The 14,556-nt window shown below is 42.7% G+C and overlaps 1 protein-coding gene across 1 annotated transcript; it reads right to left on the bottom strand.

Annotated features, from left to right (window-relative positions):
• Nucleotides 1–375: 375 nt before the first annotated feature.
• On the bottom strand, nt 376–11,276 carry zgc:174904 (uncharacterized protein LOC564690 homolog). The gene is made up of 6 exons (XM_063185469.1): nt 11,099–11,276; nt 10,241–10,354; nt 6,745–7,074; nt 5,023–5,228; nt 3,701–3,816; nt 376–1,089 (listed from the first exon to the last, which is right to left on the bottom strand). The coding sequence occupies exons 1-6, from the start codon at nt 11,208–11,210 to the stop codon at nt 924–926; spliced, it is 1,044 nt and encodes a 347-aa protein (XP_063041539.1). The 5' UTR covers nt 11,211–11,276; the 3' UTR covers nt 376–923.
• Between the last annotated feature and the right edge of the window lie 3,280 nt (nt 11,277–14,556).

The raw sequence follows: 14,556 nt of genomic DNA, 5'->3' as shown, positions 1-14,556 counted from the left end.
TGAACATGTGTGTGTGTGTGCGTGCGTGCGTGCGTACGTGTGTGTGTGTGTTTGTGTGTGTGTTTGTGTGCGTGCACTTGCGTGCGTGCGTGCGTGTGTGTGTGTGTGTGTATAACAAGAGCACCCAGAGATGGCACCCTGAGAGAACAGAGGGAGAAAAAGAAGCCAAAAGCGACAGTTGTTTTGGACACCAATGGCTTACATGGAGGAGTCACGCCATTACAAATGTGAGGATGCAATGTGCTTTCGCTAATCACATGCACAGGATTTTTGATAAGGCTATGTCCTCTGACAGTGAATCTGTGGCGATTTTTTTTATGTAAGAGAGTTATTACTTCTTGTACTACTTGTAAAATCAAAATCGTGATGTCAATGTTTTTCTTGGAGGGTTTTATACCTTTATTTGACAGGATAGTTTGCGATGGTGACAGGTAGTGAGTGGGAGAGAGAGATGGGGGAGGATCAGGAAGTTACCTCGGGTCGGAATCGAACCCGAATCCCTGGCGTGAGAGTGCAGTGCCCTACCGTCTGAGCCACAGCAGACTCAATGTTAACGACTTTTATTTTCAATGAAAACACGTCTTCTGTAATGCATGTATGGCACTCCTCCAAACATAAATATATGTCCATCTCTGTCTTCTCATCTCATGTTTTATGTCCCTGTCGGTCACAATGATGACTACACGAGTCCGAAGTACGTGGTGATCCAGCTACGCAGTAACACTTTGCAGTGTTAATTCAATACTTATAAAGTGTTGAATTAACAGCAAAACTGGGGTGCATTTCTGGAAAGCGTAGTTGTTAGCAGTTAGCAACTTTGGTAGTTGCCAATGGGAAATTGCATTGCAACCAACAAAGTAGCTAAGACAGTTAGCAACTACGCTTTCCAGAAATGCACCCCTGCGTTTGTGCATTATGGTCCTCTACTGTGTAGTCGTGGTGAGCTCCTTCTCGCAGACGAAGCGCCAGTGCATGTCGCAGGGCGCGTCGTACCAGCTTTTGGTTGGGATGCGACTTAACACCTCTGTCTTCACAATGTAGCCACAGTCCTCATTGATGTGATTATTGGGCTCCCCGTCCTCCCAAAACCTGACATGGAAGGGGAAAAAAGATAGCATGAGAGAAAAGCTGATACAAGGCTGTTCCACTGACGTTTTGCTGACATGTATGCTGCTGTCATGTTGCTTCCCAACATTGTAAAGTAGGCGATGTTCATATCAACCCATTGATGCCTAAAGCACCTGCAAAAAAACGCCTGCTGAATGCCTAAGCCCTTGTTGGGATAGTTGCCCTCAGCCTATAAAAAACCTAAATATCTCAGCCTCTGATGTGCATAAAAAATGAGATAAGTTGCATTTAAACCCCAAGACCCTCGTCTTGCATTAGAATGTGTTCATTCAGCTGTAACATACCCACATTTGAAATAAAAAGCTAAAATCTCAAGAGCCTGAATGCAGCGTATATGTAGCTGCAACATGATCTCCAAAAATTCCGTGCTCCTGGACACGGATGTTAAAGGGACAGTTTGGTCAATTTCAACATGCAGTTGTATTGCTCACGCTACCCTTGACTTGTCAGTACCTGGTGATGCCACATTTTGTGGCTCAGCCCTTTCCGAGATATGAGCAATTCTAATGGGGGCAGCGTTTGTTTACATTTTTTTTTAAATGAAACATAGGCCAACTCCAAATATTTTCCCAAAAGGTACTGCTGTTTGCTAGTTGTCTGCTGATGTTTTATAACCTTTTGGATGTTTTTGGGAATAAATAAAAATGTTTTTTTGAAATGTAAACAAAGAGCTGCCCCCATTACAATGACCAGCATCTCGGAAACGGCTGAAGAAGAAGAAAAAAAATCTCAGGCACTGACAAGTCCAGGGTAGTGTGAGCATTACAACTGCATGTTGAAATTGACCAAACTGTCCCTTTAAGGACACGAAATCCGTGTCCAGGAGCACAGATTTTGCCAAAATTCCGTGCTCCTGGACACAGAATTATTTTCCGTGATATACGCACGGAAGTGCTCTCTCTAGGTATACTCCCATAGCTCTATGTTTCCACAGTCTTGTGTTTTCCTCAGGATTTTTCTAATTTTAAATACTTTTTCTAAAAAAAAAAAAACATTTCTTACTGACAGGTTAGGGTTAGGGATTGTTTTGGTCTGGGCACAGCTAGTTTTCTTTCATTCATTATATGAATTTGATAGCCTAGCAACCAACTGGAAAAGGTATTTCTCAAAAATATGTCTTTAATGACAGGTTAAGGTTAGGGAATGTTTTGGTCAGGGCACAACTTAAATTGCTATACCATTATGTTGTTTAGGATTAGCATTTGGTATGTATTTTCTAATGATAGAGTTACACAGTGCTGTGGTAATAGCCTATAGAAAGCACTTCCGTGTGCCCATCACGGAAAACAATTCCGTGTCCAGGAGCACGGAAAACAATTCCGTGTCCAGGAGCACGGAATTTTGGCAAAATCCGTGCTCCTGGACACGGATCTCGTGTCCTTAACATCCGTGTCCAGGAGCACAGAATTTTTGGAGATCAGGCTGGTAGCTCCTGAGGCACCAAAGGTCAAACAACATATGAGTCATCAAGCTAAAAGGGGTTAATGAAAAATGATGTCATCTTGACTGTTAATCTATTGACACAAGGCTTATGTTTTTGATGTTACCGGAATGGCAAGTTGTAATGCATCACTAAATGCACTGTGTTATGCCACAGTAGTGTAGTACTAGGGCAGTAAAGTCTTTTCACTGACTATTGAATATGTATGTTGTACAAGAATGTACAAGTAAAAGAACTTTGCTTCACAGAGGCTCTCAATTTTGTTTTCCTCAGGATATCAACATTTGATTGGCACTGTTGTTTTACACTACTTTTTTACACACTATTTCTGACTGCCTGAAACGTTCCCTTCCCTGCTGAAACTATCCAGAGGACAGCACTCTTTTGAACGTTTGGGGCTGAACATCATCTTCATCATCTAATGTCAACATTGTGGGCAAATAAATAACTCAAAATCTGAGTGCTGTCACTTGTCTCTTTTAATTAGCCTTTGCATTAACAGTATATGTTTGATTTACTCTAGAATCCAATCACCCCATGCACAACTGAAACTATAATGCTGATGGCGGCAAGACAAACAAAAAGAAATGATGAGCAAGCATGTGCATTGAGACAGCATTGAGACAGCATTGTCCTTATTTGAGGAACACGGGACAACAAGAAGGGGAAGTGAGTGTGAGTTTGAGGTGCAAAAACAGACAAAGAGGGAACATAATAAGAGGTTATGCAATTCAATATTAGGAACACTAAATACACATTAGAACAGCAAGACCACTGGCATGAAAAGGAAGACTTGGAGGTAATATCCTTATGTGCATGTATTGTACCAGTGACTGTCAACCTGTGGGCCGGGGCCTGATGGGTCTTGCAAGTATTCCAAGTGGGCCTTGAAATACATTTCTAAAAATCAAAATAATGTGTGTGTGTGTGTGTGTGTGTGTGTGTGTGTGTGTGTGTGTGTGTGTGTGTGTGTGTGTGTGTGTGTGTGTGTGTGTGTGTGTGTGTGTGTGTGTGTGTGTGTGTGTGTGTGCATGTGTGTGTGTGTGTGTGTGTGTGTGTGTGTGTGTGTGTGTGTGTGTGTGCGTGCGTGTGTGTCTGCGCGTTGCAGTGTGCTCCTGTGTCCTCACTTACCCTCCGACCAGTTCGGTGCCGTCCACCCAGTGCCACTTCCCCTCCAGTTTCTCATCTGTGATGCCAAACCAGTAGGCTCTCCAATGGCCACGCCTCAGCCGCTCCCAGATAAACGTCTACAAGCCAGACACAAAGACATATCAGAGCTGCAGAGAAATATCATTGCGGGTTCAGATGCAAGAAAGCATTTTCAGAATGATTAATAATAACTCCCAAATATGACCTCTATAAGCTAGATGCAAAGAAACAGCAGTGCTGTGGCTACATGCTGTACAGTGTCGGGCAGTAATGCATTACAAAGTAATTAATTACTGTAATGCATTACTTTTTGCTGTAATTCAGTAATGTAAGGCATTACAGGGCAAACATCTGTAATATTTACCTAGTTACAATGCTAAATAACTTAAGTCACAATTACATTACAATGACATAGCTTTTAGTGGTATTCAGTGTGGTGGGTCAGAAAAAAGCTATTCCTGAACCTGGTAGTTTTTAGTCTGCATGCTGCCAAAAACACCTCCTGGATGGGAGGTGAAAAAGTCATGACTCATTAGCTTGATTTACACTGAAATAAATGACCAGATCCATATTTAGGCCCACAGTTCTTTTGGCGAAAGTAACAAAAGTAATGCAAAAGTAGTGTAATGCCTTACTTTTTAAATATAGTAATAGTGTAGTGTAAGGGATTATTTTGAAAAGACAGTAACATGTAATCAGTAATGTATTACAGTTTTTGAGTAACTTGCCTAACACTGGTGCAGTAGATAATCATGAAGGGTCCGTGCAAAAAATGCAGAAATTAAAGGTGCACTGTGTAATATTTTCGGCAGTTTCTTTCCAGAATTTCATGCTGCCCATCCACAAATGTTGCCCTTTTCACAAATACTTACCAACACCATCAAATTCATTCAAATACATTATGACTGGGAAAGTTGCATTTTCCATACATGAAAAGGTGAATCTTCTCTGTGTCTGCCATTTTGAATGTCCAGAAATAGATAGGCCTATTTCTTAGCTGCAAAATGTAGTGTCATTTGGTCATACTAATAAATAGTTGCTTATTATTTAGGAAATATTCATGAAAAGATCTAATTTGGCAATACAGCACAGTTTCAATGAGCAGCTTGCAATACCTACCCTGGCCACCGTCCTACACAGTGCACCTTTAAGCTTCATTCATGGTATTTCCAAAACCTCTTTCCACACACTAAGAAGCTTGATAGGTGTCTCGCATTGAAAGTCAACGTTCGGACAAAGTGCAGTGTGCAAGTGAAGAGAAATAGCCTGGCTAAAATCTATCAACAAACAAACACATGGCATACCTGCTCTTCCGCGGTGTGGATGATGGCCAGGTGCCCACCTTTCCTCTGGCAGTACCGCTGGCTGTCCGGCCAGTCTCGCGTGTCCTCGGAGATGTAGTAACAGCTGTCGATGAAGCGGTGCCAGCCGTCGGGGCACTCGGTGTCCTCGACCGCCTTTGGGGTCGGGGGCGCTGGGGCCACCGTGGTGAGTGGGCCGAAGGCGTCCTCTGGTGAAGAGGAGCAATGAAATAACAACAACTATCAGCATGAGCGTCAACGAGTGTGAGCAGAAAACGGCAGCTTTACTGTAATGTCATACTACAGTGAGAATGAGAGAGAGAAAGAGAGAGAGGGAGAAAGAGAGAGAGAGAGAGAGAGAGAGAGAGAGAGAGAGAGAGAGAGAGAGAGAGAGAGAGAGAATGGAAGAGAGAGAAAAGAAAACACATTGGATTGCCGTGTCTTGCTAGTACGCTGCAAAGCAGAATCACCCTGTTCAACACACTGCCTTCACCCATTTTCACAAACACACTCTTTGTTTACATAGTTAGGATTTCAGTGGGCGGACATTTGGGTAAATGCTGATTAAGTTGAGCCAGAGACCTGTTTCCTTGTTTTGTCTTTGCCAATGAACTTGGCCGTTTACTTTTAGAGAGTTCTGGAAGGAATTAATTACACCCCCTCAACCCCCCCCTGTTCCCCAATGTGCTCCACGGGAAGACAAGCCACACTTGGGTGCACACAGGAACTCTCTTCATTTCCCAAGAATTCAAATTTCCTTTCCTTTCATAAAGGACTTAGTTGTCTATTCATTGTCTCATCATTGTCTATTTTTATCAGATCAGTTCATGGTTTTCTTTCATTCATTCAAAAACACAGCAATAGATATAGGAAGCAATAAACCGTACTGTATGTTTCACACTCACACATGCACGCACGTACGCACACACACACAAACACATACACACTACAATGTCGTCCTTGTATTGCAAACAACAATCATTTTGATTGAAATGATTTCTCTGTTTTCCATGTTAGTCACTGACATCTGCAAATCATTCAAGTGTTCTTGGAAGAGAGAGAGAGACAGAGAGAGAGACGGAGAGAGAGAGAGAGACAGAGAGAGAGAGAGAGAGAGAGAGAGAGAGAGAGGGAGAGAGATGGCTCCTAACATCAGGGGGTTGAGCAGCGTTAGCTAACCTCTGCTCCAGTTTGAGGACTGAGGAGGGAGGCTAGCGGAACTAGTGCTAAGTTGCACCAGGTGTCATAGCATGATCAAAAAGAGTCTGTTTCATTTAGACGCACCCACGCATGCATGCACGAACCCATACATGCACTGACAATGCAAAATGTCCTTACAATTTCCCTCATGATTCATAGAACAAAAGCCTGATGAGATACACTTAGACGCAAGTGTGCCAATAATGCTAGAAAGACAAAACTATCGTTTCGTAATTGCCACAGTGTTGCGCTGTTTAGTTCTTCAGAAACAGAATTAGGAATGGAAATAGAAAATGCCACATCTGCAGGCAAAACGACTTTCAAGGTGTGCCTCTTTCAGAGAAAACCTCCCTGAGGACATTGGCACTAGTTGCCAAACGTTCAGGTAACGGATGCCAACAAGCAGCTTAGTTAGCAACGACTAATGATCAAGAAACACACCCCAGCATGACCTTGGTTAGATTCACACTATCATACAAGAATAACAAACAACAAGAACAAAATGAAATATTACAAAGTTCTTACCGAAATCTTTGATCTTTTCTTGCAGGGCACTGTTCTCTGCCTCCAGTCTCTTCTTCTCTTCTTCCAGTGTCTTTCTCCCCTCCTCCAGTACCTTCTTCTCTGCATACAGTGTCATTTTGTCCTCTTCCAGTGCGATCTTGCTCTGCTCCAGTGTGGCCTGTTCCTCTAACAGTGTTTTCTTGTCCTCTTCCAATGTGTTCTTGTTCTGCTCTAGTGTCGTCTTTTCCTGTTCCAGGGTTTTGATTTTCTCGGTCAGCTCCGTGATGTTCATGGGATTGGCTTGCCGTTGGCTTTGTGCAGGGTCTGAGGCCACCTCTGAGGCTGCTCGACCTACAGAATATAAAAGAAAGAGGCAGGAAAATGTATTAGAGATATATTAGATATGGTCCTGCCGTGGCCTAACGTAGGGCATTGGGTTACTACGCCGGCGACCCTGGTTTGATTCCAGCCCGCGTCATTTGCGTCTCTCTCTCACCACTCGTTTCCTGTCTCTCCTCCACTGTCCTGTCAAAATGAAAGGCAAAAAGCCCTATGAAATATTTTTGAAAAAGAAATATATTATATATATATATACATGTATATATATTAGACCATGTTTACAGATATATTTTTGGGCCTTTTGATTACACGTTAACAGAGTTTTGGAGTTTGGAGTGGAAGATCCGGGCCATCTCAGAGCCTCTTCGACATACTAAACTACAAGATATAGAAGAAAGAGGTGGTGGCACCACACACATGCATCACTTATTGGCTAGCTACAGGAAAGGAAACGTGGACTTGGGGATTGAAGAGGTGCAGGTGTCTCTGTGCATACTTTTAAGTATCCAGCTCAAATAATGCTCAAAATCCCGCTCAAAATGTAGATTTTTACCATGTATTATATTCACAAACAAAAGCCCAAGTTGCTGTGCAAGGTCAGAGGTACAGCTATGAACTGCAGGTCCCACTGACAAAAAGCTATTTTGGGAACGCACCCCAACCTTATCCAAATAGACCTCTGGGAGCCCTTATGAAGTTCCGGGCCCCCTTGTCGTGTCAATGTGAGCCTCCCATTGAGCTGAGCTAGTGAGCCATTACAAGGCACTACAGGAGCAGTTAGAGTTCACATTGGGCTATGTTAACACCGTACCATACGGGCTGCTCATCTCGATCTCAACAGAATAACCCTTCCACCTCCCAAGGGTATAGGGCCGAGTTAGGTTTTAAGGAATTACAACAATTCCATCCTCTGACTCTGGGAATCTGAGTAAAAGGCATGCCCCTTAATTTGGTAGCCTATTTAGATTGGGGTTTTGACAGTGGGTCTAACTTGTGGATGAACAATGGTTTTTGAAGTCTTACTCTTTATCCTGTGTACAGTATTAATTGGGTATGGATTTGAGCTATGTTAACAGGCGATTCTGCTCTACAAATCAAAGTGCAGTAACAACTTGTCAAAATTGAGTTAGACTGAAAATGGGCTTCATCACACACTCTTTTATCTTGTGACTAAGCTTTATGGTCCAAATGTGTCCCTGTTTTAGAGGTATCGCCATGCCAAATGTGCAGTAACTACAGCCTACTACTAAGCTTTAGAGGCATTTTTCTCCATTTCAAAGTTGGCGTAGTTATGGCACTTTGCCTTTGCAGGGTAGTATTGGTATCTCCTCTCATGATGGGAAGGAGCCCATCTCGACGGCCGAACACCCCCCCTGAATTCTCCTGATCCACCCCCAGACCCCTTAGCTGCTGCCCCGCTGTGCAACATGACAGCCAACATTTTGGGACTGCACTGCACTGCACGCTTGAGCAGCGGAGCAAAGTGCTGTTATCAGGCAGCACGGCAGATGACCTGTTTGCCGAAGTGGGGGAATTCAAACAGCAGCAGGGCCAAATTTACACTGCAGCTTCCAACAGTCTGGGTTACATCAGTGACTCACAAGCTGTGTCTTGAACACATGTGTAAACAGTGGAAAACGTGCATTTTGGGAAGTTGTTTTGCGGATGGAGAGAACGAGAGAGAGAGAGAGAGAGAGAGAAAGAGTGAAAGAGACAGAGAGAGAGGTCTGAAGCTCTATTATGCAATACTGTGCATACAAGCATGCTTATAAAGCAAATTTGAATCTGTGTGTGTGTGTGCATGTACGCGCGTGTGTGCGTGTGTGTTTTTAGGGGCGTGGGGTTGGGGCAGTACTAAGTACTAGTACTACCGTAACTCTTAACCAATGTGTCGATATGCTGATGATCAAAGGCCTTGCTGTGCACCACATGCACCGCAGGCTGTCTAGCTACTTCACACAAGGGGTCACGCAAACGTGGGACATGCAAACGTGGGTCTGCGCCAAATGCTTAAATTAATACCCATAGGCTACATGGCAACAATACATTACAATATAATATAAAGAGGGTTTCAGATGACTCAGAACTACACGATCTCATTGAGCATCACATGTTTCCTTTGAAAGAAGAGATCCCTATTATAAGTGTTTGTTATAGATGAACAATGACCAACCTCAACATACATTTATTGTCTTGTCTTGTTATGTCCTGTCCTGTTTTGTCAAGTATTGTCTAATGTCTGTGAGAGTGAGCCACACCAAAGACAATTTTCTGTTTCATGTGTTACAGACATTAATGCTTTATCTTATCTTATCTTACAACTTAGTTGTAATGTATTAGGCCTTCTAAAGTTAAAAAAAAATTGCAAACAGCAAAGCATTCCACAGGTGGATTGGTGTGTAGTAAGTTGTTCAAAAAAGACTGGAAAAAAAACCTGTTGTACTGTTATTGACTTCATGAACTATGAGAAATGTGTCTCTTCAAATGGCCTCCGCTTTCATTGTGCAATGCAATGCATAAGGCAAACTGACATGCCAATGCAACAGAATTTAGAGCAGAGCAGGACAAACTCTGGCTGGGTAGAGGCAGGGGACATCAAAAGTGATACTTCCATACAAAGCTCTAGGGCCAACAAAGTGTTACTGAAGTCCATACAGTAGGCTTCGGTATTCATCTAAATACATTTCATTATGATGAAATGAATGAATGAAATAGCCAACGAGTCCTAAGCGTACAGTATTTCATAATACAGAAGGCAGGCAAGTTGTTTACGACCTATTTGGCCCTTCGGTCAGTACTCTAACCAAATATGGTCATTGAGGCAAAATAATTAACCCCTTAGCGCAGAGCCTATGTTATAACCTTACTGCCACCAACATAGTAATGGCATTGTCATAATCTGTTCTCTCTGCTCTCTGTAATGTCATAGCAACGTTGTTATGATGTAGTTGAGTATTTTCAGCCAATAGTGAATGAGCCCACCGGTGACCCTATATCTGCAGTAAGAGGCTACCCACCTCTGTTTGAGCAATGCGTGGGTGAGGTTTAGCTTAGTTTTTTGTTTGTTTATTCAGTTTAGTTGACACAGAGACCATTGGGTAGGGTCTGTAATAATGTGAGGAGAGTTGATGAGAGTGAAAGTTACAAGGAGGGATAGTAGCGACTTTTCAAAACTTACGTTGTGAGCTTACAACCACAAGCGCCAGAAGCAGGATCACGCAGAGACCAGCCAGACATGCTGTGGCCAGTTTGAAGGGCTGCCTGGAGTTACCTCGTACTGGAGAGATATGAACTGAACACACACACACACACACACAGACACAGACACAGACACAGACACAGACACACACACACACACACACACACACACACAGACAGACAGACAGACAGACAGACAGACAGACAGACAGACAGACAGACAGACACACAGACAGACAGACAGACAGACAGACAGACACACACACACACACACACACACACACACACACACACACACACACACACACAGACACAGACAGGCACACACACACACACACACACAATGTGTTAGCACAAGTTATGTTCAATGAATTGTCTTAAAATTAATAATCCACGCTAAGTCTTATTATCTAAATAAAAAAAAACATTGCAATAGCCTAGTATGAAGGTCGACCTGTCATGAACTAACACAATCCCAATCCAGTAAAGACCTAAATAACTACATTTATTTTATTTTTTGCATTGTCGTGTCCATAATGTTGGAGGACACTAACTAAGTAGCCTACAACAGGTTTTTGTTTTTCAAAACGAGCTGATGTAAACAGTCTGACTTGGACTCAAATCACAGAACACCCATGCATAAACTGCAAAACAACGTAAAAGGCACGGACAATTATATAAAAAACACGGATTCAATAAAAGACAGAATAAACCAATTCATGCAGCCTGGAGACGAAATGCAAACATGCACGTCTAACTTGCAGAGTAAAACTATTACAATTGCGGTGTCAAATATGACTAAAGTAAGCTGCACCATTGCCACAAGGGCTGAACTTACCAACATGTGGTTCACGCACATCTGTCGTGTGGAGCTCATCATAGTGATTGTCCGAGTCGATAAGTTTCGAGTACATCCCTTCTGAAAACGTCGTGCCATTGTCCGCTGCCATAGCTCGCCCAATTCACTCTGAAGTGTCAGACGAAGAAGTTTGTGTGGATAGCAACGATTCTGCTCCCCCATTTATCTTCACAAATAATGCAGGGGTTGGCGGGGGAGGGATAAACTTTGGGCAGATGCCGGATTGGTTGAGCTTGACTTGGGGAGCATATTGCGCAAATGTCAGCCTCGCGCTGTCTGTTTACTGGAACAGACGCAACGTGTAAGCAGGAAAAGTGGAAAATGTGTCCCGAATCTCTTCCGACGACTTAATATAGGCCTACTTTTCACAATTAGGCAAAATTAAAACCATATTTGTGATGGTAGCAAATTCAATGGTCATGATTATTCAAACTCAAATTACTCGTATTATACAATCAAACCTCTTTATTTTTTCAGCCTATACACTTTAAGTGTTAAATCTCACCCTAACCCACCCTGAGGTTCAAGGAGATGATTAAGAAGAAGAAGAGGAAGAAGAAGAAGAAGAAGAAGAAGAAGAAGAAGAAGAAGAAGAAGAAGAGAAGAAGGACAGTTTCCTTGGTTGGACACCTGTGCCAATGAGCCTGCCTGCTTCAGTTGTAACTTAACCCTTGTGGGGCCTGGGCTAGCCTACATGATTGATGAGGTATGACATAAAACATTGTAGCATGTTCAATTTAAACTGATTTTATCTGTAATTTGTCTCATTTCAGCCGTAACCAAACATGTGTGTCAGAACAACTTCTTCGGTGATGACTTGGTTTGGCAGTTTATCTGTCAATTCCCGGCAAACTTATTATGCAGGTCTGAGCATCGCATAAACCCCATTACAGAAATAAAGGTCAGGAGTTTTCCACGCCCAACTTTTTTCCCATGGTTATTATTCCCTGTGTGGAGCCTGCCTGGGCATGCCTCCTGTAGGCCTACACATATCTGGTGTGGTGATCCAGAAGAGAGAGAAAAAAACAACAACAAAAAACCTCACTGTCCTTTAATGACAATTCAGCAACTGCAACAATTCAGTTCAGTCCTAGTTATAATAGCTCAGCATGTCTTGAAATGCGTATAATATTACGTGTAATTGATACGAAACTATGTTGAGCTGTGAAGAGGGCAGGGCCACTGACAGCTTTTGCCGGGCTCAGGACAAAGCCAACTGAAAGAGCCGCTCTCTCAATATTTACAATTATGGAACGAGTCTCTCTCTGGGCCCAGGACAAATTACCTGTTTGTCTCCTCCTGGTGGCGGGCCCGGAAGAGGGCAACAACAGGGTTTACAACATCCATATGGGATGAAATCAATCAGTTAGCCTACTGTTTCTCAAAGTGAAGTGTGATTCCATTGGTAGTGCCACATCCTTGAAGTCGCACATTCGCAAGACAAGGCTCAAAGCCTCACAAGCCTTTTAACAATAAGGAATGGAACAGGCTTGGACTTGATTGTAAACGCGATTGATTGGCAGTATTTCTGTTGCGGTGCAAGTTGATAACAGCAAAACGTTGTCACCAATTCATAATAGTACACAAATTGCCTCTAGCTCTGAAAAGCTACACACACATAATGACCACAAACAAAGACCAAGTTGTGTTGAGTTACTGTATACTAAACAACATACAACTCGATAACAACATACCATAAATATTATATTTAAACATGCATGGCTTTCTCACTGCCGTAATAAAAAGCTTAGAAATGTGAAGAATTCGGTGTATTTAGTAAGGGCAAGGATGCAGCAACATTGAAACTCTACAGGTGTGTGAGACTTCTGAAGAATTCTGAAAAACAGAATTCTGAAGGATGCTTGAGTTTGGAATAACGTGGAATTCTCGAAAATTGACCATTACTCGTACTACCAAGCACTCTTGACTTTGAAAAATGGTGTCTGTCTGTGCGTGTTAGTCATGTTACTGATCTGCAGAACGAGACTTCTGTTGCCATATACATTAGCATAACTACTTAACAGCCCTCTTACGTAACAGTATTCTGAATGCCAGCTTGACCTTTCAGGTGGCCAACTGCTTCTTCAACTTCTTTGCTTCATGAAGAAATGGAAACAGGCCTGGACTGGTAATCCGGCATACATGACCAGATTACTGTATAAATGCTGAGCCCACAAGTCCTCAGAGGCCAATGCTTTTTTTATTTTTAATGTTTATTGGCTGTTAGAGTGGGCACAAAATTGCATATTTGTAGACTATTTATTGGTCCCACTACAGCTCTGGATGGAGGTCACGTCAAACCTGTGGATCCTTTAAAAAAATGTGATGAGTGCTTTATCTGTTAAAATAATATAATATTCTAACTTATTGTGTGTTGACAGAGCAATAATGAACATGGAAAGATTTAAAATGTAACATTTTCCTAATTCTCATTCAGACCATATCCAAACTGTGTGCAGTTGCTGCCATTCGACAGGTGGGCTTCAGGTGAGCAAACTTGAATTAAGGCCATTCCGTGTGGGAATTCCAAGTATTGTCAGCAATCATGGGTAAATTCAGTGAATTCATTAGAGTCATGAATATAAGATCACAACTGGATCTGTAAAGTTCTCAAGGATTGGTGAAGGACAAAAAGACCTATATTACTGTTATGTGGTTATGTGGAAATATATAGGCTACATAATATTGCATTTGGCAGATGCCTATTCAAAGCGGCTTACAATCGAGGACATAATCATAACAAATACCACTTGCAGATACAACGTGCAAAGGCAATATACAGCATAATATGTGCATATGCCAAGTAGGGTTTATGTTTTTTTTTAAGTAGGCCTACTTTAGCACAGGGTTAAAAAATTACACAAGCCCACACTACATGCCTAATTGTCTACCCCAGGTCTGGGCCAGATCAGGCATCAGTGCAGTAAATAGTCACAAAAGAAACTTGCTTGAAGGTTGAGAGAGACGACCCTATGTTTCTTTTCCATTGACAGTTTTCTGGTAGGCCTACAGCTCGACTAAGTGTGACTGGGCCGCCACATTTTGCTTTTCTAATAGGCACGACACAGCTCAATCGTCAAGCAAAAATTGGCAGCCGAGTCTGCGCTGTGTCGAGCCTACCAGAAAACCGGTAGTGGAAAAGAGGCACTAGTTTTGCCTGGGAGTGGCTGGGACAGTCTTGACGGGGATCGCTTAGGAAGCAGGCAGCAATGCTAGATGGTTGGTGTTGGAGGAGTAGCTTTTTGGCAGGAAAATACAGCCTTGGTACGTTTTGTTGGCAAGGATCAAGCAAGGCCTTGTGCGCAGAGGTGCATCTTGCCACCAGGCAAGGCAGGCAGCCGCTTGGGGCCCCTAAGCCCCTAGATAGTGAATAACCAGCCTGATCTCCAAAAATTCTGTGCTCCTGGACACGGATGTTAAGGACACAAAACCCGTGT

This window comes from Engraulis encrasicolus, chromosome 20, assembly GCF_034702125.1.
Source record: "Engraulis encrasicolus isolate BLACKSEA-1 chromosome 20, IST_EnEncr_1.0, whole genome shotgun sequence".
Lineage (NCBI taxonomy): Eukaryota > Metazoa > Chordata > Actinopteri > Clupeiformes > Engraulidae > Engraulis > Engraulis encrasicolus.
Note: the sequence above shows the minus strand (reverse complement) of the source record. Positions and strands in the feature narration are given on the sequence as shown.

Bases quoted from the DNA above. Each gene is read 5' to 3' on its own strand.
- zgc:174904 (XM_063185469.1), bottom strand. From the start codon at position 11,210: ATGGCAGCGGACAATGGCACGACGTTTTCAGAAGGGATGTACTCGAAA. The intron at 10,355-11,098 runs GTAAGTTCAGCC...GTGTGTGTTCAG, and splicing joins TGTGCGTGAACCACATGTTG to TTCATATCTCTCCAGTACGA. The intron at 3,817-5,022 runs GTATGCCATGTG...TCTGGCTTGTAG, and splicing joins TCCACACCGCGGAAGAGCAG to ACGTTTATCTGGGAGCGGCT.